The sequence below is a fragment of the Thamnophis elegans genome, chromosome 4 (assembly GCF_009769535.1).
Source record: "Thamnophis elegans isolate rThaEle1 chromosome 4, rThaEle1.pri, whole genome shotgun sequence".
Classification (NCBI taxonomy): Eukaryota; Metazoa; Chordata; class Lepidosauria; order Squamata; family Colubridae; genus Thamnophis; species Thamnophis elegans.
The window spans coordinates 98425179-98452649 of NC_045544.1; the positions used below are offsets into that span (position 1 = coordinate 98425179).

At 41.1% G+C, this 27471-nt stretch overlaps 1 protein-coding gene across 3 annotated transcripts in view; it reads right to left on the minus strand.

The window, feature by feature from the left end:
• Positions 1–27471, minus strand: part of LOC116507145 (phosphofurin acidic cluster sorting protein 2-like) — a 171859-nt gene that overhangs the window by 55943 nt on the left and 88445 nt on the right. For all 3 annotated transcript variants that reach the window (XM_032215094.1, XM_032215093.1, XM_032215095.1), the window contains exon 2: positions 1413–1500. In XM_032215094.1, coding sequence (XP_032070985.1) covers positions 1413–1500 — 88 coding nt within the window. The remainder of the gene's footprint in view (positions 1–1412; positions 1501–27471) is intronic.

Below are 27471 nucleotides of genomic sequence, written 5' to 3' on the forward strand. Positions count from 1 at the left end.
GGCACTGTAATGGAGAGCTAATAGAATATTTGTTTCCCTCTGTGAGTTATCTAAGCTTTTCTGTATGCTCTATGTTGTATGTTGGGGTTTATAGTAACGATACAGTTGGATGTAAAGGTATGTCAGGCTTGTATGTTTTTGAATGTCCACAAAAGCACTGGGGGATGGCTACACTGCTTTTCATTTGCCATTATTCTTCTTTTGTGATTTGACCTTTCAAGGTTAGTTATGGGTTCACTTGATGAGATTGTCTAGTATCTGTACTGGGTTGGCATTTACTAGAATGTAGGGGTTTTTGTCCTTCAGTATTCTTTGGCTTTTTGAATATATTATGTTCTGTCCATGACAGCTGTAGTTTGACCTTTGTCTGCTGAGAGCAAGGTGGTGGTTTGTTTCTCCTTTAGATTTTTGAGAGCTGCTTTGAGTTGGTTCTTATTCTATGTTGTTTTGATCTGTGGTATAATTATATTTTGTTGGGTCTCGGCAAGCTCTGTGGTTTTAAATGTTGCTTCTTCTAAGACTGCAATAAATTCTAACTGATTAGCATTGTCTATATTGTATTTCTTTCCTTTTCTATTTTTCAGTCTGTCTTAGAGATGTGGTCTTGATGGTAGTCAGCATTTTTGTGTGTTCTGAGGTCATGGTTTGCTCCAGTTGTTTCTTAAAATTATCTATGATGTGCTGGTATTTGTTTAGTCTGAGAATGGAGGTGAGAATGGAAAATCCTAATCTAAGTTCAGAAACAGATATTGCTTGCACAGATCTGCCTGTTTATATTTCTGCTGTATTTAATAATTAGTCTTATTTGTCAGAAGCCTGAGAAAGAAAATCAGACTTCCTCTAATTAAACAAATTACAAAATGGCAAAGTATACTCTTAGAATCCAACTAACTAGGATTATTTCAGTAAACCATGGTTAAAAAAACATGACCTAATACAATGTGTGTCCCAGACCATATCTTTACTAGGGATGGTTGATCATTACTCATGAGGAAAGGGCCTTGGGCCTTCCTCCTCCTTCTCCAAGTTCATACTCAGGACAAAAGCACATGGCCTTCACTAAGATCTTTTTTTATATTTATATTTAGCAATTATGTAAAACTATTGTCAAGTTTATAATCTAAATGTGAACATTCCTATATATAAACCTAGTCCCATTCCTGTGTAATATTACTATCATATAGCAATATACATTTCTACACATCAAATGGCTACCCTTTAAAGAGCAAGAAGCTTTGCAGAGACAGTAAAGGTGGTTCTTCTCTCCAGAGGCAACAGCAGTTTGTAGAAAAGGCAAACATGCGACAATAATAAGACTATAACAATGACACAGTGAAGTAAGCATCTCTGAGGAGGACCCAGTAGACCTTCCCAAAGACAGGTGAATACAGTAGAGAAGATCAGCGGCTTACCTGGATCTTCACAGCAATGAGCACAGAGCTAAGCTCCTTGTCTAGTTCCCGCAGCACCGTCAGCTTTTTCAGGCGAAGGCTGCACAGCCTGTAAGACAGAGAGAATGGGATACATTCAGGCACCACCATCCCAGGGCCCCTGCCGCATGATACAAGAGGCTCCGGAGGTCGCCTGGGATATTGCTGACCACGGCGGGGCCTGAGTTGCTCCTCTAGCTCAGGAACTCCTGAATTCATGCAGCAGAGAGAAAGCGGATCAGAAAAAGAGGAAAGGAGGAAAATTAATAGAGCTAAAGCAGGATTAAGAAGATTATGCTATGACAGGAAGTTGCAAAGCACACAGAGGAGAAATCCCTGCCCAAAAGGAAACCAGTGCCAGCTCTGTACAGAGACACTTCAATGATTAGGAGAATTTCCTTATAATTATTGCAGTATGGTAGCCTTAATGTAACCCAAAGAATTTTTTTCCCTTGTTTGTTTTCTATTTGGATAGTAAACAACGGACAAATAATACTTAAAGTATAAGTTGCACAACAGCAGATACAGTAAGATTGAGTTAAATCTCTGTACATCAAATCATCCTATTCAGTGAATCCTATTACTTCCCATTTGGTCCCCTCAGCCTTGTTTCTGAATTACCTTACTAGCACTGAGTACAGCCTGGTGTTTAAACAACCGTTACTCATTCAACCAGGAGTTCTAAGGAGAGGAATGGGGAGGGAGACACACAAACCCCTCTTTCTCAATCTGTCTGTTTTATGGGACATTAACAGGGATTGGAAGACGACTTTTTACTATGAATATTCAGTGTTCTAAAAAGCTAGAATCTTGCATTTCACATGCCATGAAGATGAGCACTTCCCCTCCTTTACAATTAGCAGGAAAACACATCCAATTCTCTAAGCAGTCTAGTAAAAAAAAATTCTGATAACTACCTTTTGTAGTTTATATTAACAAAACAGTTCTTTGTGGCCCAGTTTCCTCCTGATCCACCCACATTACATGAAGTCAGGAATGAGACATTACAGAGATTGTCAATATTTGTCTGAGGTTCCAACCCTCATCAATCATCCATCCTAGGGCCCTCAATTATGGGGTGCTGCAGGGGTCGGTCCTGTCCCCCCTCCTATTTAACATCTACATGAAGCCACTGGGCGAGATCATCCACCGGCACGGGATTAAATACCACCAGTATGCGGACGATACTCAGTTGTATCTGTCCGCCCCGTGCCAACTCAGTGAAGCAGTGGAAGTGATGTGTCAGTGCCTGGAAGCTGTTAGGGTCTGGATGGGAGTGAACAAACTTGCACTCAATCCTGACAAGACCGAATGGCTGTGGATGTTGCCCCCTAAGGACAGTCCATCCAGTCCATCCTTAACCCTGGGGGGAGAAAAACTGCCCCCCTCAGAGAGGGTTCGCAATTTGGGGGTCCTCCTGGATTCGCAGCTGACCTTGGAACACCACCTGTTGGCTGTGACCAGGGGGGCCTTTGCCCAGGTTCGCCTGGTGCACCAATTGCGGCCCTATTTGGACTGGGACAGTCATTCAGACAGTCACTCATGCCCTCGTTATCTCAAGACTGGATTACAGCAGTTGAATTTACAGCAAAAGGAGATTTGGGCAAAAATGGAGAAACAGGAGAGTCAAATTCAAGAGTTAGGAGTAAAAATGAAGGAAAGTGAAGAGAATATGGCAAAGGGGGAAATGAGGCAGCTACATATTAATAGAAGGTTGGAAGATGAGATTGCTATGTTGGAATTAGAAAAGTCAGCCTTCTTTCTCAGATTTCAAAATATCCCAGAGGAAAGAGGGGAGAAACTGAAAGAAATCATGGTGGAGATGATAGCAGGGATCGCCCAGAAGGATAAATTGTTGATACAGAGCGACATTGATGATGTATATAGAGTCTATACTTCTTATACTAGGAGACAGAAACTGCCACGTGAAGTGCACGTGAGGTTTACTAAGCGATCCCTGAGGGAAGAAATTTACCAGAAGGCACGTGATCAGAATACCATGTGTGCGGGGGAGATGGTCATAGTACTAAAACAGATACCAAAAAGAGTGAGGGAAAGGAGGCAGAAATATCAGGACCTAACAACACAACTGAGAAAACTTCAGGTGATGTATAGGTGGCTTTTCCCAGAAGGGTTATCTTTTTTCTGGCAAGGCCAGAGGTTTCGGATTGAATCACTGCAAGATGCACAAGACTTTATCGAAAGCCAGCTGAAGAAGGGAACTCAGAATAACGAGGGAGAATTGGACAATAAGAGCCAAGGAAAGGAGCGAAAGAATAGTGTCCCGGGAGATGAGAAAGGGGGAAATGAGAAACAAAGCAGAGATGAGAGACCGCAAACGAGGCAGACAACAAAAGCTAAAGCCTTAAACAAATAAACATGGCGGATGAACTTCGCTTAATCTCCTTAAATATAAATGGTTTGAATTCACTAAGAAAGAGAAATAAAATACTGAATGCTCTACGGAAAAAGAATTGTGATTTGACATGCTTGCAAGAAGTACATATAGTGAACCACCAGCAAAATGTATTGTATTACCCCCGGCTGGGTATAATGTATACAAGCTTAGCAGATGAAAAGAAAAGGGGCATTGTGTTGTATGTTAAAGACCATATCGATTCTAAATTGGTGTATACGGATGGGGAGGGTAGAATCTTAATGGTCGAATTGAAATTTGGTCGATATAAAATCTTGCTGGTGGCCATATACGCACCGAATGACAACCAAAGTACCTTCTTTAGAAGGTTGCATTTAAAAATTGCAGAGTTAGGCTATGATAATATTTGTGTGGTGGGTGACTATAACGCGGTGGCAGATAGGACAATGGATTACAACCCAGGAAACATCCAAAAGGGGGGGAAATTAAGAGAAAGGAGGAGAGTTCTCCCCAAAACCTTTGAAGACATGAGGGAGGAATATGAATTAAAGGATGTATGGCGTGAACTCCACCCACAGAAACAACAATTTACTTTCTTTTCACATAGACACCAATCCTGTTCTAGGATCGACATGGCCTGGTTGACACCAGAAATTGGGGACTTGATTAAGGAAGCAGCAATTGAGGTCAACACCTGGGCCGATCACAATCCACTCTTATTGGTGTGGAAGGGAGTAAGGCAGGGGAGGAAGAGAAGGTGGATGATGAATACAGAGATAGTGAAAGAACAAGAATTTCAGCAAATGTTTAAAAGGGAAATGAGGTTTTTTTTTGAAGAAAATAGGAAAGGAGTAACCCCACAAATACTTTGGGATACGGCCAAGGCTTATATGAGAGGCCTAGCTATTAAACATACAATAGGTACCCACAGGAAAAAATTAGAAGAGAGGGCAAAATGGGTAACTAAACTGGAGGTGGTAGAAAAAGCCTTGCAACAGAACCCACTAGACGACAGGAAAAAAGAAGAAATGGCTAGAATTAAGCATGGGATCTCTCTTTTAGACCAGGAGGATGTCGCTCGAAAACTTAGGGGGATTAAGCAAAACTTTTTTGAGCATGCTAACAAACCGGGTCGCTGGCTCTCTTATAGACTTCGAAAAGAAAGAGAGAGCAGACGTATAGCTCAACTGCAGAATAGTAAAGGGGAATTAGTAGAAACCAAGGGGGAGAAACAGGAAATTATCCAAGGCTTTTTTCAGCAACTATATAGTAGGGAAGAAGTTTCTGAGGTCCAAATTAAGGAATTTTTAGATAATGCAAATCTACCCAAGATCTCAAATGAAGCAAAAGGGGTACTGAACCAAAAGATAACATTAGAGGAACTAGAAAAGGCAGTTAAAAAAATGGGAAACAACAAAACCCCTGGCATGGATGGTTTGCCAGTTGAAATCTATAAATCTTTTTTGGAAATTTTAGGACAAGAGATGATAGCAATATTTAATGCTGTCTTGACGGATTCTATTGCACCGAAATCATGGGCCGAGGCTTATATAACCCTTTTGCCTAAAGTTGGAGCTGACCGTACCCAAATTAAAAACTATAGGCCCATTTCACTTTTGAATGTGGATTATAAAATCTTTGCAGCTATATTGGCAGATAGACTCAAATTTTTCCTTAACAAATTTATACACCCTGATCAGAACGGCTTCCTGCCATCAAGGCATTTGAAAGACAATGTCAGAATTATTTTGGATGCCTTAGAATATTATGAAGCTCGGCCAGATAAACAAGTGGCCTTTATGTTTCTTGACGCACAAAAGGCTTTTGATCGGGTAAATTGGAATTTTATGTTGTCACAACTAGAAAACATGAAGTTTGGAGAAAGTTTTTTAAATGCAATTCGGGCAATTTATGTACGACAAACTGCGACAATATTGGTAAACGGAGAAGAGGCGGGTGACATTGTGATTGGTAAAGGCACAAGACAAGGATGCCCGCTATCCCCCCTACTGTTTATCCTCACATTAGAACCCCTTCTTAGAATAGTGAGAAGCGATACACAAATTAAAGGGTTACGAGTTAAAGCTCAGGAATTCAAGGTCCAGGCTTTCGCTGATGACCTTGTTTTTATCCTGGAGGACCCTATGGCGTCTGGGATACAACTTTTATGTAAAATAGAGGAGTACGGTAGGATAGCGGGGCTACGTATAAACAAAGAGAAGACAAAACTGTTAATTAAAAATATGACTCTGAACCAGAAAAGGGAAGTACAAAGCCTGTTAGGGATCAACATGGCCCACAAAGTACAATATTTGGGAATTTGGCTGACGGAGAGATGTTCCTCTATCAAGGTAGATAACTATATGAAATTGCTACAACAGGTATCCAAAGATATGACTAATTGGAGTAGCAAACAATTGTCTCTGATGGGCAGGATCGCGACAGTCAAGACATATGTATTACCAAAATTTTTGTTTTTGTTTCAAACGGCACCAACTAAATTGGACAAAAAATTTTTTAAATCCTTGAAGACAATAGTGACACAGTTTATATGGCAAGGCAAGAAAGCACGAATCAAAGCCCAAACTTTACAAAAACGCAGAGAACTGGGAGGCTTCAGAGTACCCAACTGGGAAGCATACTATAACGCAGCAATCATGACATGGGTGAAAGATTGGGTGATGTTGAATAGAAGGCGCCTATTGGCTATAGAGGGACATGACCTCCCCCAGGGATGGCATGCCTCCCTCTGGCAAGAAAGAGACACCCCCCATAGGTACTTCATGGGACATTATATTCGGAATATTTTGATGGGGGTCTGGGAAAAAATGAGGAAAAAATATTATCTTAGGGTTCCGTGTTGGTTGGCACCATTAGAGGCCTTAACGCATCTGAGTTTATTTAATTGGACAAGAAACATAACATATAAAGATATCATGACAGAAGAGGGCAACATGAAAACAAAGATGGAATTAGAGCAACAGGGCAGGAATTTGGAATGGTGGGAATATTTACAGGTTAGAAACAGGTTTAAAAGTGATGAGGCACGTTTCGGGATCTACCCAAACCCTCAGGGGCTAGATAAGATCTTGTTTGGTGGAGACAAAAAAATGTTATCGAAGATCTACCAATTTTTGACCTGCCAAGATACTAATGAAGAGATGGACAAAAGCCTTCTAACAGTATGGGAGAGAAACCTAGGTTATGAAATTGAAATGGGCAAATGGTGGGAGCTATGGAGTAAGACCATTAAACTTACAACTTCTACTGCATTCAAAGAAAACATATACAAGATGGTTTATAGGTGGCACTTCCCCCCAACGAGATTAGCTAAGATGTTTCCTGGGTTATCTCCATTGTGTTGGAAATGTGGAAGAAAGGATGGCACATTCTACCATATTTGGTGGTCCCGTACTGAGGCCACGAAATATTGGAAAAGGATTAAAAAATGGTTAAAAGAGGTTACCGGGGCAAACATTGAATGGAGACCTGAGAACCTGTTACTAAGCATCAAACCAGATAACATAAGCAGTTCAATATGGCATTTGAGCCTGCATATAATTGTGGCCGCAAGAATAACCTATGCACAACTTTGGAAATCCACCACTATACCGCCGGAAGATGCTTTAATTAAAAAGATCTACGAATGTGCAGAAATGGACAGAATGACGGGTTGGCTGAGGGACAAAGGAGAAACAGAACATTATCTTAGCTGGAACCTATGGTATATGTGGGCGACTAGGAGAACAGCAGGGACTTAAAATGGGGAAAGTTAACATAGGTACCGTAATAGATCCCTGAATCTTGCAATGAGAAGATGTGGCTTAGAGACCTAATAATGAGGAAAGAAAGGAAAACCGGGCTGTGAATGACTGTCACCGTGGGGGGGGGGGGAGGGGGGGTTGTATGTTTAAAACGGCATTTGTATCTGTATGTTCTACTTTATATTGTTATGTATGATTTGTCTTGCTTATGTCGTTGTATTTATGTCGCTGTATTGTTTTTTCCGTTTTTTTAAAGGTAATAATGTTTAATAAAAATTATATTTAAAAAAAAAAGAAAAAAAGACTGGATTACTGTAATGCGCTCTACTTGGGGCTGCCCCTGAAAAGTGTTCACAGACTGCAATTAGTCCAGAATGCAGCCACGTGAGCAATTCTGGCTGTGCCAAGGAACACCCATATCACACCTATCCTCCGCGAGCTGCACTGGCTGCCCATTGGTCCCCGAGCACGATTCAAGGTGCTGGTCGTCACCTTTAAAGCCCTACATGGCCTAGGACCCGGGTATCTGTGAGACAATCTTCTGCCACATACCTCCCTCAGACTAATAAGATCGCACAGGATGGGCCTTCTCCAGGTGCCGTCAGCGGGACAATGCCGACTGGCAACACCTAGGAGTAGGGCCTTCTCTGTTGCTGCTCCGGCCCTGTGGAATGAGCTGCCCCCTGAGATCCAGGCCCTACCCACTCTCATGGCCTTTCGCAAAGCCATTAAAACCTGGCTTTTCCAGCAGGCTTGGGGCTGTTGACCCCTTGATTGAGGTCCAGCCCCCTCCTGATTGGGTGTTTGTTGTGCTTCCCTTTTTAACCTTGTTGTGTCCAATTGTTTTTAATAATTCTTTTTAATCTTTTTTCATTTCTGTAAACCGCCCGGAGTCCTCCAGGATTGGGCGGCATAGAAATTTAATAAATGAAATGAAATGAATGAAATCCAGTCAAATAACAGAAGTAATTCAGCAAATTCAGTTTATAATAGATATTTCCAAGAAATTCCTTCAGCATCATTGTTTTGGGGACAAAAATGGAGCACCTTTTTCATCGAAAAACACCATTTTACTTTTAGACCAAAGTTTATGAAGTGATTTTTTTTCCCTCCAGAAAAAGGATCACACACAACTGATAATTCATCAAAAAGATTTATATTCAGACCTCAGCATGGAGGGTACAATTTGCTATTTTTCTCCCTTCATAAGCCCAGCAGAAACATTTCTGAACATATGCAGTATGCATCATTCATAAACCTCCCGAAATGCAAACCTTTGTACAAAATTTGGGTCAGCCTTGACTCAATTTTTTTTCAGTTGCAGTGGCAGCACGTATATTAACTATTTTCCTGTGCTGGCTTTGTGAATCTTCCACCACTATTGAAAAAAGACTGTGGGGATATGGGAGAGAGGCAGATAGTTTAATTGTATGTCATAAAAAGCCAAGCTATCTATGCAGATATAACAGCTGATCAAAAAAGGTGTGCAAGTTTTTAGAATGCAAATTACTTCAAGCAGTCCTACACTTTGCTGAGGCAGATCTGGGGTTACTGCTATGGATTACATGGAATTCTTTATCGTTTGTGTCCCCCTATCATCACGGCCTGCAACTAGGACATATTTGGACTGAGGTGCTAAATACTAGAACCAAGCACTTGTCCTTACACTGTAGATGTTCTCAGATGATTTATTATTATTATTATTATTATTATTGTACAATTGTATCACAGCGGCCAGTTGTTTCGCCGGATTTGGCATTGGTTACTAGTCGGGCCCCACCCAGGGGCCTAGGACGTCGTAACATATTTTCGTAATATGCGTGCAGATCCAAGCAGTGCGGCTTTTTGCATTTGACTGATGGTGATTTTGTCAATTTTTAACTGTTTTAAATGTAATTCCAGTGCTTTTGGAATAGCACCCAGTGTGCCAATTACCACTGGAATTACCACTGCTGGTTTGTGCCATAGTCGTTGAATTTCGATTTTTAAGTCCTGGTATCTTGCGATTTTTTCATGTTCCTTCTCGGCGACCCTGCTATCACCTGGTATTGCGATGTCTATGATTGTGACCTTATTTTTCTCAACCAGTGTGATGTCTGGTGTATTATGCGCCAGTATTTTGTCGGTTTGTATACGGAAATCCCACAAGATCTTGACCATCTGATTTTCTGTGACTTTTTCAGGCTGATGTTCCCACCAGTTTGTTGCGGTTTTAATATTATAATTTTTGCACAAATTCCAATGGATCATTTGTGCTACTGAATTGTGCCGCAATTTATAATCAGTCTGCGCGATTTTTTTACAGCAGCTGAGAATGTGATCAACAGTTTCGTCAGCTTCTTTGCAAAGTCTGCATTTGGCATCATCAGAGGATTTTTCGATTTTGGCCTTAATGGCATTTGTGCGGATAGCTTGTTCTTGCGCAGCCAGGATTAGTGACTCTGTTTCTTTCTTTAATGTACCTGTTTTTAACCATAACCAAGTTTGTTCCCTGTCCACTTTATCTTTTATTTTTTCCAGAAATTGACCATGCAGTGCTTTGTTCTGCCAACTCTCCATTCTTGATTTTATCACATCTTTTCTGTATTCTTGTTTTGTCTGTTGGGCCTTCAGTAGATTTTTGCTCTTTACTTCGATTAATAGATGTTCTTGACTTTCTTTTAAATAATCAGCCAGTGCATGTTTTTCTTCTTCAACTGTTTGCTTCACTTGTAATAATCCTCTGCCACCTGATTTTCGGGGCAGATATAGTCTATCAGTATCTCCACGTGGATGTAAACTGTAGTGCATTGTCATTAGTTTCCTGGTTTTTCGGTCCAAAAGGTCCAAATCAGTTTGTGTCCAGTTAACTATGCCAGCTGTGTATCTTATAACTGGTATTGCCCAGGTATTTATGGCCTTGATTGTATTTCCACCATTCAATTTAGATTTCAAAATTTTCTATTATTATTATTATTATTATTATTCAACTACATCATGATGTTCTTCACATAAGAAGGCTGTCAGTGTCCTTTGGTTCAGAATGTGAAAAATAGAAAGTGAAAGTTTTCTCCTGCTAGCTAATTATGCAGCAGAATGGCAACCATTCAGTAAAAACATCTGGTTTTCTATACTAAATTTTCAAGGAAAGGGAATCTTCATTCTTTGTAGCTTCTTAATGGAATAGCCACTAAATACCTTTTTGATTCTTTAGAGGCGTCATGGCAAACCTATGGCACACGGAGCCCTCTCTGTGGACACATGAGGCATTGTCCAGATGATTTCCACTGCACATGCGCGCGCTTCCCTCCAGACAGCTGATTTTTGGGTTTCTGCCACGTATGCAGAAGATGCATGTGCATGCACAGGGGGGTGTCACATGTACATGTGCGGGGGTGGGGGAGTGCGGGAGGGCAGCATCCCCCCCGTCCCATTTTGGGGTTTAGGAGACTTCAGGAGGCCTGCTAGGCCAAAATGGGCCGCGGGGAGGGGTGCGGGGGGAGTGCATGCGCTTTTGGCATGCGAGGATGAAAAGCTTACCCATCACTAGTTTAGAGGACACTTGCCATTGAAGCATTCCAAGAATTCAGTAGGCTCATTGTTAAAGATGCCGCAACATATTCTATGCATTTACAGTTTTCCAAACATTCACCTTCTAGAGAAAAATCCAGCAGGTGGCAACATCTAGCTGAACCATGGCTAATTTCTGAAGCACAGCAGATTTAGCCCTGTTTAAGGATTAGATGTGGGTGTTGATCTACTTTCAGGAATACAGATTAGACTGGATACTCCACGCCACTTCTGAAACATGCATATAGTCATCAAGTCTTGACCTCAACCTGAAGGGTAGCCTTACATTATATAATATCTATGTATTGTTGTCAGTGCTACAGAATTTTCTATAGATGTTCTTTATGATTTCTTGTATGATCTGCAAATAGTGCTCTCCCCTCAAACGTAAATGAGGATATATATCTGATGAGACACAGCAGCAAATTGTTTTACACGGAACACATCATACCTTTGTCACAGAGTATTAAATTTAATTGGTCTCCAACTGACCACAATAAATTAGTCCTGATGCTAGCTACATATCCCTAAAGAAAAAGTTTGATTCCCTATGAAGTCACCAGTATTTACAGCTATCTAAATGTACGCAAATACATCTGCGCATATCAGTTCCCAAGACTCTGCCAACTCTTTTTCCACTGCTTAATATCTGCAGGGAAAAAAGAGAGAAGCCCACAAGAAATATCTTTTTGTTAGATTACTATGTTATTTTTATTAAGCCCAGGACAATTTAACTTGCTAGCTACTAGCATGCATGTTCCATAACGAAGGGCATCACAGGAAGTAGAAAAACTAAGACCCCGTTTCTGTAATTTAAACATGTCATTGATAATACCTCAGAACCATCTATAGCGTTTCTATTACAATAGGCTCACAAGAAAATTCTGTTCAAGGCACAATTTACAAAAACCCCCACATTTAAATAAAAATTTGTCATATGTTTTCCCTTCTTCCCATTACTCGTGTAACAGAAACAGAATAACAGAGTTGGGACCTTGGAGGTCTTCTAGTTCAACCCCCCTGCCTAGGCAGGAAACCCTACACCACTTCAGATAAATGGTATCCAATCTCTTCTTAAAAACTTCCAGTGTTGGAGCATTCACACCTTCTGGAGACAAGTTGTTCCACTGACTAATTGTTCTGTCAGGAAATTTCTCCTTAGTTCTAGGTTGCTTCTCTCCTTGCTTTCAGGTGCTTTGGAGAAGGGGCGTTGGTCTTACCTAATATGCTCCTTCTCATGCGGTGGAGATAGCATCCATGAATGGTTTGACCTCATCTGTTTAACTGATTGGACTGAGTCTGTCAGAGCTGTGAGGACACGTCTCCTTTGCTAGGGCTCCCCAGCTTTTGGTGAAGACAAAGTGACAGACTCAATGTGTCTAACTCCAATATCTTCCCCTTATGGACCAAGGACCAGACGATCTTCAGGGTGGGGCTGGATCCTATCTCCACTGCATGAGGAGGACTGTATCAGGTAAGACCAATGCCTCTTCTCCATCATGGTGGAGATAGCATCCAAGAATGGGACATACTAAAACTGGCTTGTCCTTATGGGTGGGCAACAGTCTGGTCTGAAGTCCCCTGATCCCTGTGGACACTCTGCAGTACCCTCCTGCCAAAGGCTGTCTCAGCCGAGGCGAAGATATCCAGTTTATAATGTTTGATAAAGGGGGGAGAGAGGATCACATAGCTGCTCGACAGACCTCTTCTAAGGAGGCCTGTGTTGCCAATGCCGCCGCCGTACCTGTGCTCCTGGTGGAGTGTGCAGTGACCTGTCCAGATACCTGTCCAGGCCTCCGACCTATTGTTGAGGAAGCTACTTTCCTGCCCAGAGATGATGGCTGGAAAGACAGGAAGAGAGACTCGACTTCCTGAAGTAAGAAGTCTGCTTAATATATATGCGGAGAACCGTCCTGACATCCAAGTTGTGCCATTTTTTCTCCAGGGCATGAGTTGGGCCTAGTAGAAGTTTGGCAGGATCAGTTCCTGTGCCCTGTGGAACCAGGTGCACACCTTGGGGACAAAGGAGGGGTCCAGCCATACAACCACCCTGTCAGGGTGGCAAATACATAGGTCCTCCCTCACAGAGAGGACCGCTAATTTTAAAATCCTCCTGGCTGATGTAATTGCCACCATGAATGCCACCTTAGGCGTAAGGAAATGCAGTGAGACAAACCTCAATGGCTCAAAGGGCCCCCCGGTGAGCAAGTGCAATACCTTGGACAGGTCCCAGGTGGGGTATCTGTGCACCATCATGGGTCTCAGGTTGGCCGTGCCCCTTAGGAATCAGCGCACAGTGGGATGCTGGACCAGGAGCTGTAGTTTCCCACATGTGAGCATCGAGGATAGTGCTGCCACATGCCTCCTAATGGTATTGGGTGCTAGCCCTCTATCTAGTCCATCCTGGAGGAACTCCAGGATCTGGGCTGCTGTCACCTCTGTGGGAGGAAGACCTGTTCTATCACATCAGGTGCAAAAGGCCTTCCTTTTGTATATGCAGTCAGTGGAAGCCCTCCTAGACGCTTGTATTCTTGATGATCCTGGAAGAAAAATTGTTCTTCCTCAGAACACTGAGCTCAAGTGCTAAGTGGTCAGCTGGAGCTACTGTGGCTCCTGATGGATCAAGCTCCCCTGGCTGAGGGAAATCCTGTCCTGAGGGATCCTCCAGGACTGACAGGTTTACCAGATCAGCAAACCAAGGCCTTCTGGGCCAGTGGGGGAGCAAGGAGAGGCTCTCTGCCTTCTCTTCCAGGACCTTCCTTATCACCTTGGGAACAAGGTGAAGGGGAGAGAAGGCATACAGCAGTCCTGGAGGCCAAGGACAGTGGAGAGCATCGACCTTCCCCCGCCCCCTGGTGCCAGAAACCTGGGGTAAAATCTCAGTAGTTGAGAATTGTCTGGGGTGGCAAAGAGATCCACACTGGGAGGCCGAAATGATATGTGAGCTCCCGGAATAGTGACGGATGCAGGCACCATTCAGTGTGGTCGATTGAGGCTCTGCTGAGCTAGTCTGCTTGCACGTTTGTTACCCTGCAATCCACCATGATGGATCGCAGGTGCCTCTCCGCCCAGAGGCCCAGCCATTTGGCCTCCTGCATGAGGGACGTGTGTATATGCTATGAATGAAGAATCAGGAAAGGTTGCTGGAAGGAATTTTGATATGTCTGTCCTAGCTGAGGGACTGAATCGAAAGCTGGGGAGCTCTAGCAACAGAGACGTGTCCTCACAGCTCTGACAAACTCAGTCCAATCAGCTAAGCAGACGAGGTCAACCCATTCCTGGATGCTATCTCCACCACTATGGAGATGCCCTTAGTTCTAGGTTGCTTCTCTCCTTGATTAGTTTCTACTCATTGCTTCCTGTCCTGCCCTCAGGTGCTTTGGAGAATAGTTTGACTCCCTCTTCTTTGTGACAGACCCTAAAATAAATACAATGAACCTAAAACAGATATATACAACATTTAAAATTGCAGCAGCACAAGCTATTAAAAACAGGAAGTTTGTTATACATATTAATGATAATAGTATCTTATCTACAAGATGAAGCACTACCTTATATAATTATATGTTACATAAACATGTAGCTATTCCAAAATTGTATTTCTTCAAATGGGTTAACTTTTTTCAGATGCTCAACATAAAATTACTGTAATAGTTTTCATCTATTTGTTCTTATACCCATGAGCAACTTTTGCACATATTTTATTTTGTTAAGTCTGATTGGAATGCAATAAAATATGGGGCAACCTCTCTTAATGTTTCCACAACATAATTTATTGAAGTCATTTAAATCAAAATTTTAAAAGCTGGCTCACTACAGTCATATCATAATAAGCCAATAGCATTTTGCTTTTATTCACCCAATTGTCAGGGGAAGGAAATAATTTCAGTAGTGAAGCTCAGAAAACGCAGTTCAACTGCTTACATATTTGGTTACTCTCTCTTTTCTTTATTTTTGTAACTACCGGTATATCTTTATCAAAAACCTTTTTTTACCAATTTTAATATACAATTAACACAGAGTTACTAATCAAACCTGTTATAGAAGACTTCTTTGATAAATCTTAACATTTTGAAATGCTAGGAGATGCATAAAATCCAAGCTGACATAATTATTCTAGTTATACTTATTCAGTTACCTGCTGCATAATATTGTATTGGTAATAGGACATTCCTATTCATGCTTGAATGTTATAGCATGTTACAGAACACTTAAGCTGGCTTTGCATATTGTATTAAATGAGGGGTATCAAACTCAATTTTACTGAGGGCCGCATTAGGGCTATATATGACTTTTGGGGGGGCGTGGCTAGCTTGACGTCACTCATGTCAGGGGCGCTTGTGGCAGCCCAAGCACTCTGTCAGTGAAAACTGGCTCCTGAGCTGTTTTCAGCTGCGACAGCTTCCTGCAACCCTCTGTCAGCAAAAACGGAGCTCGGGAGGGCTGCCTGTAGCCCTCCCAAGCTCCATTTTCACTGTCAGGGGCACTGTGGGTCTGTTCTATGCTGTTTCCAGGGCGGCACTACAGGCCACATCTAAGCACTTCATGGGCCGGATTAAACAATGGTTTGTATAAGTATGATTTGAATCAATCACAATTAGTTGCATTCATACAACTTTCTATGCCAAAAGTAAATAAATAATGCAGGACTTAACATGTGAGGACTGCAGGAACCCATTGCAGACACTTTAGTGGTATTGTTGGTCTTATGGATTAAATGAATCTATAAAAATAGATGCCATGATACTTTTAGCAGCCTTTAAAGATATCAACCACTTAAATTGTTTAACCACTAAAGCTATACCCAGCAACCTATTATTATGAACCCTTACTGCCAACAATTTTCATGCAATATAGATCTACATCAGAGTAAAATAGAGAGAAAAGGCAAATGCTAACTGATATGAGATATAAGAACCTGCCTTAGATCACTGATCCATCTCACATCGTTTTAGAGAAAGATCATAAAATACATACTAAGGAAAACATTTTGCAGAAAAAGTTACAGTATTACAAAACATGCCATAGATCAGGGCTGTCAAATTCCTGGCCCATGGGCTGGATGCATCACGCACTGACCACGCCCACACCCGGTTGAGCGAAGGGGGAAAGTCCTGATACGTCACGTGATGCCACTGTGAGGATACAAGTTTGACACCCCTGTCATAGATTAAACCAAAGGCTGAGCAATGAAATGTACTCAGAAGAAGAATTAGGAGACCAATGTAGGTAGAGATGAAGATATTGATCTAGGATACGGGAGATCTAGGTTCAAATCCACCCTCAGAAGTAAAAACTCATTGGGAAACTTCAGGCTTATTATTTTCTCTCAGCTCTACATACTAAGTAGGATTGTTGTTGTGAAGACAAAATGAAGGGAGACATCTTGAACTCCTGAAAAAAATTAGCAGGCCATTTAAAGTGATAACCTTCCTTCAGTGCTGTTGCTTAGCAATTCGTGTTTAACACAAGCTACTTTGGATTCTGGAGGTAGTACAAGCATTACAACTATTATTTATTTCGTCTTCTTATATGGTTACCTATCTCACAGACATCGTATCATAATTTTTCATGCACCTTCAACAAGAGATTCTGCATATTAATATGAACATGTGATAGTACAAGTATATCTGAATAATGAAAAATCTAAGTTGGCAACTGACCTGTTGTTGACTGCAATAAAAAGGTGACAAATTTGAGCATCTCTCATACAGAAATTGTTTATTCTAATCCAGACTTCCCCAAATTGGCTAACCGTTTCCACTATCACCCAGTATAACTAGCGACCAGGCAACCTAACTCAGGGTTTCTCAATCTTAGCATTCTTAAAAGGTGTGGACTTTAACTCCTGGAATTCTGCAGCCAGCATGCTAGCTAGGGAATTCTGAAAGCTGAAATTTACACATCTTAAACTGCTAAGTGGAAAACACTGATCTAACTGCTTCCACAGCTTCCATCACCCCACTCCATCGCCCCAAGGCTTTGTTTAGCTCCAATGGGTATCAAACCCATTTTGATAGCTTGCAATGTCCTCTAGGTGGCACCAGTTTCCTGCCTTTAGCCATTTCATATCTCACTAAATGGCAGAAAAGAATTGACAGTCAATAAGAGTCAGCACTTCTCAAAATCTGTGCGTCAGGTGCTCTGTGTCTTTCACTGTACCATCCTTCTAAAAAAAGACCACTTTACTGATAACAGACAAGGTATATAACTAGTAAACAATATGAAATCTGGAAAAAAAAATTGTAACAAATTCTATATAAACTCCAGCAGATCCTGAAAGAGTGAAAAAGTACATTGCTAAGTGGCGGTTGAATAGAGCTAAGCCGAATCTGGCATTCAAGGTTCTGCACTCAGCCACCTCTCTCCCCACCCTTCTTTACTGCTATACTGTAGCCCTAATTGTGACTGTGCACAACACCCGCTTCCTGAAATCCAAGCTAACTACTTCCAGAATACTAGAAGTACCTAAATTCTAAGGAACCAGCAGATTTCCTGGCAGTACTCCCAGGACTAGCCATCCTGAAAGCAAGCAAGAAAGAAAACGGAGCCCCAAGACAAAATCTCCCAAGTAATCAGCCCATCCGGCTTTCTCATCAGCAGCCTGAATTCCCCTTAGTGGAAATAACCGAAAGGTTTAAAATAGGCTCACAAAAGAAACTGGCTAAGCTTCTAAGCATCCCTGAAGTTCGACTGAGGCAGTGATGGCTCCAGTTACATTTCCTTAAAGCCATGTCAGCTTGTCTAGGCATTTCCAAGAACCGAATGGTTCTGCCTGACTCCCAAGATTGCAAGCAGCCCTGCCCTCTAGTCCCTCTCCATCATTGGCCTCCACATTCCACCTCCTTTCGAGTTCTTCTGCTTTTGACTTTTGACTTTCCAAAGGCTGACCAGAAGGAATGCCCAGGGAAAGAGGGCCTGGGGGTGGAAGGGGGCGGAGAGTGAGAATGAGAGTGAGAAGAGGAAAGGAGGGAAGGAGGGAGGGAGAGAGGACAGCAACCACCCTGAATGGCAGCACTCAGTGACAAAATTACAAAAAAGAACTCAGAAACTGACTATATCTCACATTTACCCCATCCCTGAAAAAAGTTTCAGATTTTTATGGGGTTTAAAGCCCCAAATTTGAATATGAGCACCCTGCAAGATCAAAATAAAAGTATATTTTAGTTATCTCGCCAACATGTCTTTGGAAAGTCCAGAAGCAGAATATTAAATAATTGAATCCTCACCCTCATCTTCCCTCTGCATTTGCCTGGCATTATTCCCAATATGTCCCTGAGGCCTATTTAGAGATTCCATATTATTTTTCCTTTCAATCACAACAACTACAACATAAACTTAGTCAGCACTCCAAATTAATAAGTGAACGATGTCGTATTGAAACCTGTGCTTTTCCCAACTTGTAAAATGTACCAAATATATTTATATTACCAGAAATAGAGGACAAATTTCCTTTTATATGAAAGGTGATGCTGGATAAAACTAAATGAAATAGATGTGTTTGCTCTAGCTCTTACATGAATTAGAAGCATTCGATGTTCAGTGAAAATTGGTAGTGGAGAAATTCAGGTTAAAAATTAGCAATGGGCATATGGTAGGTATGACTTTGAAAATTAATTATTCAGGACTATTTCCCTAAAATCCACTATATGGACTACTCAATAGCATTAATCTAGTTGGCTATTGTGAAAAATGAATGCTGAGTAACAGAGAACTTTAATCTAAACCTCTTGGGCTGTTCAGATATTATTAAATGGAGAAAGGGCTATATCCAGTTCAAATATCAAATCAGATGTGATAATCTGTAAATACACATCTCTGATTTGGAGTGTCCCTTAGCCACATTACAGATGAAACAGGTTGGGGAAAAATAATGCAAGAGTTAGAGCAGGAAACTGATGAAGGCAACTTGTTCAAGTCAGTAACTTCTAACTTTTTTTATTTTCAACACTGACGTTTTCTGCTGTAGTATGTCGATTCTCAATCAATCAGAATAGAGCTGGAAGGGATTTTGAGATTTTCTAGTCCAACCCCCTGCTCAAATGGGAGACCCTATCCATTTCAGAGACTGTCCAGCCTCTTCTTAAAAATCTCCAGCGATGAAGCACCCACAACTTCTGACTGCAAACTGTTCCACTAGTCAATTATTCTCACTGTCAGGAAGTTTCTCCTTAATTCCAAGTTGCTTCTCTGCTTTATTAGTTTCCACCCATTGTTTCTTGTCCTGCCCTCTGGTGCTTTAGAAAATAAGTTGACCCCCTCCTCTTTGTGGCAACCTCTCAATGTAAAGGATTTGGAAGTCATGTTCAATTGCATACTGATAGATTCATAAGCATAGAGATTATTTTGGCTTTCCTATCTCTCAATCCCTCCCTCTCTGAGAAAATGTGCCCCTGCATGGAACAGAATCCTGTGTAATGATCTGGCTGGAACATGATAACAGCAATAAATAAGCCCTTTGGAACTGTTTGCTATTACTGGTTTTCAGGAATTCTGATCAGCTCCAAAGAAATTTAAGAGTTCCCCAGAAAGCAATCTGACAACTAACACGCTAAGTAATTAGAGTTAAGACTGACAATGATAATTTCTATTTAATTTCTATTCAATTATAATTTCTATTTAATTTGACACAGTCTGAACAGAATGTCATCTGGTTATAGACAGGTTTCAAGAGAGAGAACATCTGCCCAGACAAGAATGATTAAAATTGGACTTCTCTAACTTGAAATAAAAATACAAGCCACCATTGGTGTGGAAAATCAGGAGATGGAACCATGGCAGCTCCTAATCTTTGTTATGGTTTTATAATATGATGATGGTCACAGGAGCATTTTTAAACTAAAAGTACACTAAAGATTCTTGTAGCCAAGAAACAAATAGGAGTTGTATAAGAATATTAGTGTTTTATACATATTTACACAAACCCAAAGGTGCACTTCAGTGCCTGGATATTACTTCTTACCTTATTGCCAGAACTCCTCACAGCCTTAAGAATACCAAGTTAATCATTTACATAAAATTAATTATCTAGACGTGTATTCAATATTATGAACCAATCATGGAATAGAGCGACAATAACCAGTAGCCAACTGAACGCATTTGTCTCATACTCTCAAACCACTGGGTAGGTTAACTAGTTAATTGGAGCTGAAGTCCAAGGCAGGAACATCTGGACAGCCGAAGAGTCTTGCTTTATAATTTGACCTCCTTTTTCCTCCCAAAATGTTCAAGTTTTTCTTTTTCTCTCTCCAACATTCTTGAAAGTGTTTCAAGATTATTTTATAGTCCAGTGCAAAAATGCCACTTCACGAGTTTGTATTCCTTCTTTCCTCCATTCATCTGTCTGAAAGAATTCCCCCCCCACTTTCCTGTTGCAGAAAGGGCCCCACCCAGAGAGAAAAGGTTTAATCTGCCTCTCTCCTCCATGACAGTTCCCTAAAAATCAAGTTCTCAGCCATAATCCTATACTAAAAACAAAGCAATTAAAAAACATTAAGAATTAATTTAGTGCTCCAACCTGGATTGAAGGAATAATAAAAAAATGGAATTCATATGAAATAATTCCTAATGCAAGCCTTTTTTTTCTTAGAAATATAGGATAAGAACTTGAGAGTTAAATATTAAGGCATACATATTATGTATCCTGATATTTGGCAACTTTTCCTAAAAAGGAAACGTGGCTTTTTTTCCTGTTCTTCTAAATTAAGATTAGGTGAAACTCTGCTCGATCAGAGCAAGACTATATTAGTGGCCTACACAGACCTCCAGGAAAGCCACAAGTATAACACAAAAGCATAATAGCTTTCTATTCATGTTCCTTAGCAACTAAGATTCAGATATATTTGGTTGATAATACTAGAAGCAATACATGACAAGAGGCCATTAATAGTATTAAGTATTATTCTCTGTAAATTTGAAAAACACTTTTTAAAGTAGTTGAGTGGATGGCCTTTAGTACACTTTGTAATAAAAAAACGAATCCACATCAATAACATATATTCTATGTAGAGTTCTTGTTATCTGTCCTTTTGCCTCATTATTAAGCTTCACCAGAGAACCTCTGTTCTAGCAAATACAGCTTAAAAAAAAAGAATGGAGAATACTAGAACCTGGATTTTCCATAAGCTTCTCAATCTATCTCTTGAGATAAGTTTAAAAGAGTGTAATTTATCGGTAAAATCTATCACAGCACAAAGTGAATAAAAATAATAATGATCAGTATTGTATGGCATGAAAAATAACACAGTTAAAGCAGATTTTCCTTGGTAGCATGCATATATCAAATTATTTTACATTGTTTTATACAATGTTCAGAAAATAAATTGTTATCAGGCATGCTCCCCTGTTTTTAAACAAAGCAATGGAATCTATAAATTCCAATTCATGTTAGTTTTATTGCCAGCTTCTAAATTACATATTAATCAGTATTAGAATGTACCAGAGGTATCAAAACATTTAAGTTTGTAGCGCAGAATGGTGTGAATTTACACCATTTACAGAGTTAAGCCTGCATTTGAGGTTTAACAATATTCAAATGATGATAACATTTATATATAAAAGATTACAATCTTTTAAAACATTGTATTTCGGCAGTGGAACTCTTCGTATTTTTTAATAATTAATAATTTATTTGTTAAAACATTTAAGGAGCAGAATAAGTACTGTAGCTAACTAAAAAAAAGACACCTAAATAAAGAAAAGAATATCAATAAATAATGAATTTACAATTATTATCACTATATTAAAAAAAATTTATTTCATTAATGAATGAATGAATATTGTTATCAAGTGTGACCTTTGAAGTAAACTGCTGCACAATTTGGATACTCTGTAATGTGGGATTTATTGATCCAGAAGCAACATATATTTTTTACTAAATAAATTAAGGAGTAGATATAATATTAATCTTCTGTAATTGTGAGTTTATCTTCCTATAAATACAAGATCCTAATCGGTGGTGGGTTGCTAACCGGTTAGCTCATGCCCGCTTGCGCAATGGGTGGGTGGGTGGAGCCTCCTACTGCCACCACTACTGGTTCAGCCGAACTGGGCTAAACTCACAACAACCCACCCACCTCTGATCCTAATGCTGGATCAACACTAAAACATGTTTCCTCATCCTAGAGATCTTTCTTGATTCTGATATATAAAAATCCCATCAAGCCACATCTTCAAACAGTTAAGAGAAAATGGGGCTGAATTAAAAATAACTGATTGCTTCCATGTTGAATAAAGCCCTCCATGACAAATAGGCTTCCAATAAGCTGCCAGTTTACTGCCAGACATCCATTAATTTGTCTGTTTAAAAAACATTCAGGCCATTAATAATTTCAATGACTGTAGTGGAGGGTTCCATCAATTAATTATACCTTATGTTCCCTGCCAATCAATTTATTTGGGTGACCTCTTCTTCTAATACTAAAAGGCAAAGAACCCAGGATTATTCTCTGTCCACAGAGAACGTAATTTTATAAATCTGTAGCATTTGCCTCTTTCGTGGTTCTGGGAAGAATGTAAGCAAAACTGTGGCTTGTGTTGTTTGGTAGCAAATTTGTACAGATAGTGTTTTAGAAAACACTATCCAAGCAGCATAGGAAATATTGTTCAACTACTAAAAAGCATTTTTGTGAAAAACTGATTTGATGTAACAAAATGTAAGTGGAATGTGATGAGTAATAGCTAGATTAAGAAGCAGACTATCTTTTTAAAAAAACCTTCAGTGAAAAAGATAAAATTGATACGAAAGAGTAAAATGGCACTGACTTCATGACTAGTGACTCCTTATGCACCATGCAAATAGAAAAGAACTGACATATAACTTTGGCTTCTCAACTGGAAGATGGGAACAGATGGGAAGAAGCACTACTCTCAGAGTTTATACCAGAGTTCAACCATCAATCTCAATTCTCTAGATACTTAACACTTAATTCACTTTTGGTTAGACTTGACTCTCAGACATGATTTGGTTAGACTTTACTGCAAACAAGAATGAAGCTTTAAACATTAAATTTGACTGTCCACTGTGGTATAACTGTCACAACCTGGCTTCAGAGCTGAAACTGCAGGCTTTCTGCTTTCCAAGCTTCTGATTTAATGGATATTCTTAAAGTGCTGGTAATGATTTATAAAGCCCCCTACAGCAGGGATGTCAAACTCTATTTCATTGAGGGCTGCATCAAGATTGTGTTTGATTTTGGGGGGGGGGGGGGAGGCAGGGTGGGTGTGGCCAACTCGACATCATTCATGTCAGGGACACCTCTGGTGGCCCTGGTAGGGCTGGGGGGAGATCCTCCTGCAGCCCTCTGCTAGCAAAAATGGAGCCCAGGAGGGCAGGGTGGCACCACAGGCCAGATCTAAGAACCCCGTAAGCTGGATCCAGCCCTCAGACCTTGAGTTTGACACTCCTGCTCTACCGCATGAGCTTAGGTTATTTCAAGGACCACTTTTCCCTGGTTACATCTACCCTTCCCATCAAGACCAGCAGGAGGGGCATATTACAGGTCCCATCCACTAAGGAGCGCCATCTGACAGCAGGAGAGCCTTTTCCGCCATGATACTTGCCTTTTGGAACAACATCTTCACTGACGTAAGGCTGGCCCCTAATCTATTGACTTTCTGGAAGGCCCTGAAGATATGGCTTTGCTATTTGGCCTAGGATCCGGTGGTGGTGTGGAAATTCTTTACATTGTTTATAAGATGGATGGCACTCTCCTGAAGATGTTTTTATGGTTTCTATGGTTTAAAAAAATTAATGCATTTTAATGGTTTTTGTGTTATTGGTTTAGTTATTTATTTGTATCGATATTTATATTTTGTGTTTTTAAATTTTGTGTAGGTCCTGCAGAGTCACGTACGTGAGTTCGGTGACTATACAAATTGAATGAATCAATGAATTGATATATTAATGAATGAATACTTGGCCAGTCTCTTGAAGCCCTTGGTAGCAGCTTTTATATAAGATTTCCTCTAACTTTTGGATGACTAATTCCTGCCTTGCCAATCACAGCCATTCAGACTATATCTAACTAAATCAACTAAACCTAGAATATACCAACCCAATTCATTGTATCTTTTTGCCCTTGCAAACCATTGTTGCTTTTATCACTTCCATACATTGAGTTTGAATTACCTTGTGTTCTTCAAATTGTTATGCTCTCTTTTTTTGAGAATCTCTTTAATTCCATACAACCCTTATTTTTGGGTTGTTCTGTTCGACTCATTCACTCTTCAATGCTCATTTTTTTCATATAACATTTGCAGCCAATAATTTGGTTCTCAGCCAACAATATTTCATCAGCTGTACAGTACAGTGCACACATAATTACATACCCAACCAGCACACCTGTAATTGATATCACAAGCTTTTAATCATAAATACATGGGGGAGGGGGACAAAGAGATGTATGTTGTGAAAGCTGAGAAATTCTGCATCACAGATCAGAAACTATATTAATTCTGCTATCTTCTATAATTGTTACTCTCCTATGTACAATGCACACATTACAAATGTTTTGCCTAAAAAGCATATAAATTATAGGATTTAAGACATGGGATAAGATGCAGTATCAGAGTTATCTGTCTCAAGATACTTGTAATAATAAGAAACACTATCTCTTTTATTGTATTGATTTATTAATTACATTGATTTACAGTGCATTCAGAAAGTATGCAGATCCCCTTCACTTTTTTCCACTTTCTTATGCTGCAGCCTGATTCTACAGTTGTTGAACTTCATTTTTTCCCCCTCATTAATCTACACTCAGTACCCTATAATGACAAAGGGAAAAGAGAATCTTAGAATGTTAGTCTGTCTCTTTATTTAAAAAAAAAACTGAAATATCACATTGGCATAAGTATTCAGACCATTTACAACAACACTTGAAATTCAGGTGCCTCACAATTCTCTTGATAGTTGCTGGCATGTTTCTACACCTTGATTGGAGTCGACTGTGCAAAATTAAATTGATTGGATTTGATTTGGAAAGGCACACATCTCTCTATAGCAGTGTTTTTCAACCACTGTGCCGCGGCACACTAGTGTGCCGTGACATAGTGTAAGGTGTGCCGTGGGAAAAACACTTTATATATAGTCAATATAGGCACAGAGTTAAATTTTTTTAACATTTTCTAATGGTGGTGTGCCTCGTGATTTTTTTTCATGAAAAAAGTGTGCCTTTGCACAAAAAGGTTGAAAAACACTGCTCTATAGAAGGCCTCACAGCTGACAATGCAATACTGTAGCAGAGCAAAAGCTATGAAGTCAAAGGAACTGCCTGCAATGCTCAGAACAGGATTATTGCAAAGGCATAGATCTGGGGAAGGCTACAATAAAATTTCTGCTACACTGAAGGTTCCTCAGAGTACCGCAGCCTCAATAATTCTCATATGAAATTTGGCAAGAGCTGGTCGCCTGGTCAAACTGAGCAATTGGGGAAGAAGGGCCTTAGTAACAGAGGTGATCAAGAACCTGATGGTCACTCTGACTGAGCTCTAGAGATCCTGTGTGGAGATGGGACAGGTTGCAGAAAGACAATCACCACTGCAGCCCTCCACCAATCTGGGCTTTATGGCAGAGTGGCTAGATGGAAGCCTCTCCTCAGGGCAAAACACATGAAAGCCTGCTTTGAATTGTCAAAAAAGCACCTGAAGGACTCTCAGACTGTGAGGAACAAGGTTTAGGTTTAGGTTTTATTTGACTTGTATGCCGCCCTATTCCCGGAAGACTCAGGGCGGCTAACAATCAGAAGGGGAAGGGGTACAAAAATAAAAATAGAAAACAGAAATTTAAAATACAACAACAGTCATAATCTCAAAGAGGGCTGGATAGTTCAACAGCCCCAGGCCTGCCGGAACAGCCAGGTCTTAGTTGTTTTGCGGAAGGCCGGAAGGGTGGTAAGGATCCTTCTGGGCACATTTCAGTGAGGGGGACTCCTCCCTCCGGGCCCAGCCAGGTTTCAGTAATACATGCCAGGTCTGCCCCCTCGTCTAATATTAGGTCCCGGATGAGGGGAGCCTTGTGAACCACAGACCTGGCATTTAGCAACAACAGCCTGAGACCAGGGCCCTGACAACTCTCGCCATCTGGTCCTGGAGTGGAACTAGTAGGGCCGGAAGGAGGGATCGCTGTGACGTAGCGAACCCTCCTTCCCCGGTAATGGCTAGCCCTGAAGTTCCCGCTGTACCTGCCCCTCCCCGTAATGACCGTAATGCTCTGGCCCACCCTCGTACCCATAGACCCCATTCCCCCTCCTGTAGCCTCCGCTCTCTCCGGCAGGCCATTTATATCATTCATTCTAGGACGAGAGGCGGTTCCAGGCCCCATCCACTTCTGCTTGTGCACTCAGTGGTGGGGGCTCCGGGCCGCACTCTCAGTCCCATCCATACAAGCCAAGCACTCTGCACATACATACCCCACTAATTAAAATACAATAATACAATAAAATAGCTAAGTAAAAAATTCACTAAATTAAAAGCTGTGGGATCATTCAATCAAACACATACATACCACATGCACGAGATTCTCTGGCCTGAGGAAACCAAGACTGAACAGTTTGGCCTAAATTCTAAATATTATGTCTGGAGGAAACCATGCACCTGCCCAATATCATCCCAACAGCATCATGGCAGCATCATGCTGTGGGGGTGTTTTTCAGCAGCGGGGACTGGGAGATTGGTCAGGGTTGAGAGAAAGCTGCAGAAAGTACAGGGATATCTTCAATAAAAACTTGCTCAGGATCGCAGTCTGAGCCGAAGGTTCACTTTCCAACATGACAACGATCCTAAGCATACAGCCAAGACAAGACAGGAGTGGCTTAGAGACAACTCTTTGAATGTCCTAGAGTGGCCCAAACAGAGCCCTGACCACTGTTCCCTCTAAGGTGCGCAGGTGCACGGCCGCGCACGTGGCAAGAAAACCCCACACAGCAGTTTCTAACTGCCACGCAGGGGCCTCAGAAAATCTAGAGTTAGCACGGGCGTGGGGACGACGGCAGGAATTTACGCGGCACAGCTGGTCTCCTAGGACCTCCTAGGCACCGGCTGCACCGCTCATTACCGTCAGTCGCCCCGTGTTCTGCAAAGCAAACGCGGGGAAGTCCTTTGCAGGCAGCTAGAACTGGCCGCCCACAAAGGACCTCCCCAGACTTGTTTTGATGAGCACAGAGTGACTGACGGTAGTTTGCGCCAGCCCCGGCCGCTCAAACTAGCATCAGTCGCCCCGTGTTCAGCAAAGCAAACCCAGGGAAGTCCTTTATAGGTGGCCAATCCTAGCTGCTTGCGCCCGGCTCTGCGGCTGAAGTGAACCCCCAAGGCCCACGCCGCCACCAGAATATCTGCTGCCGCCTCCTCCAAC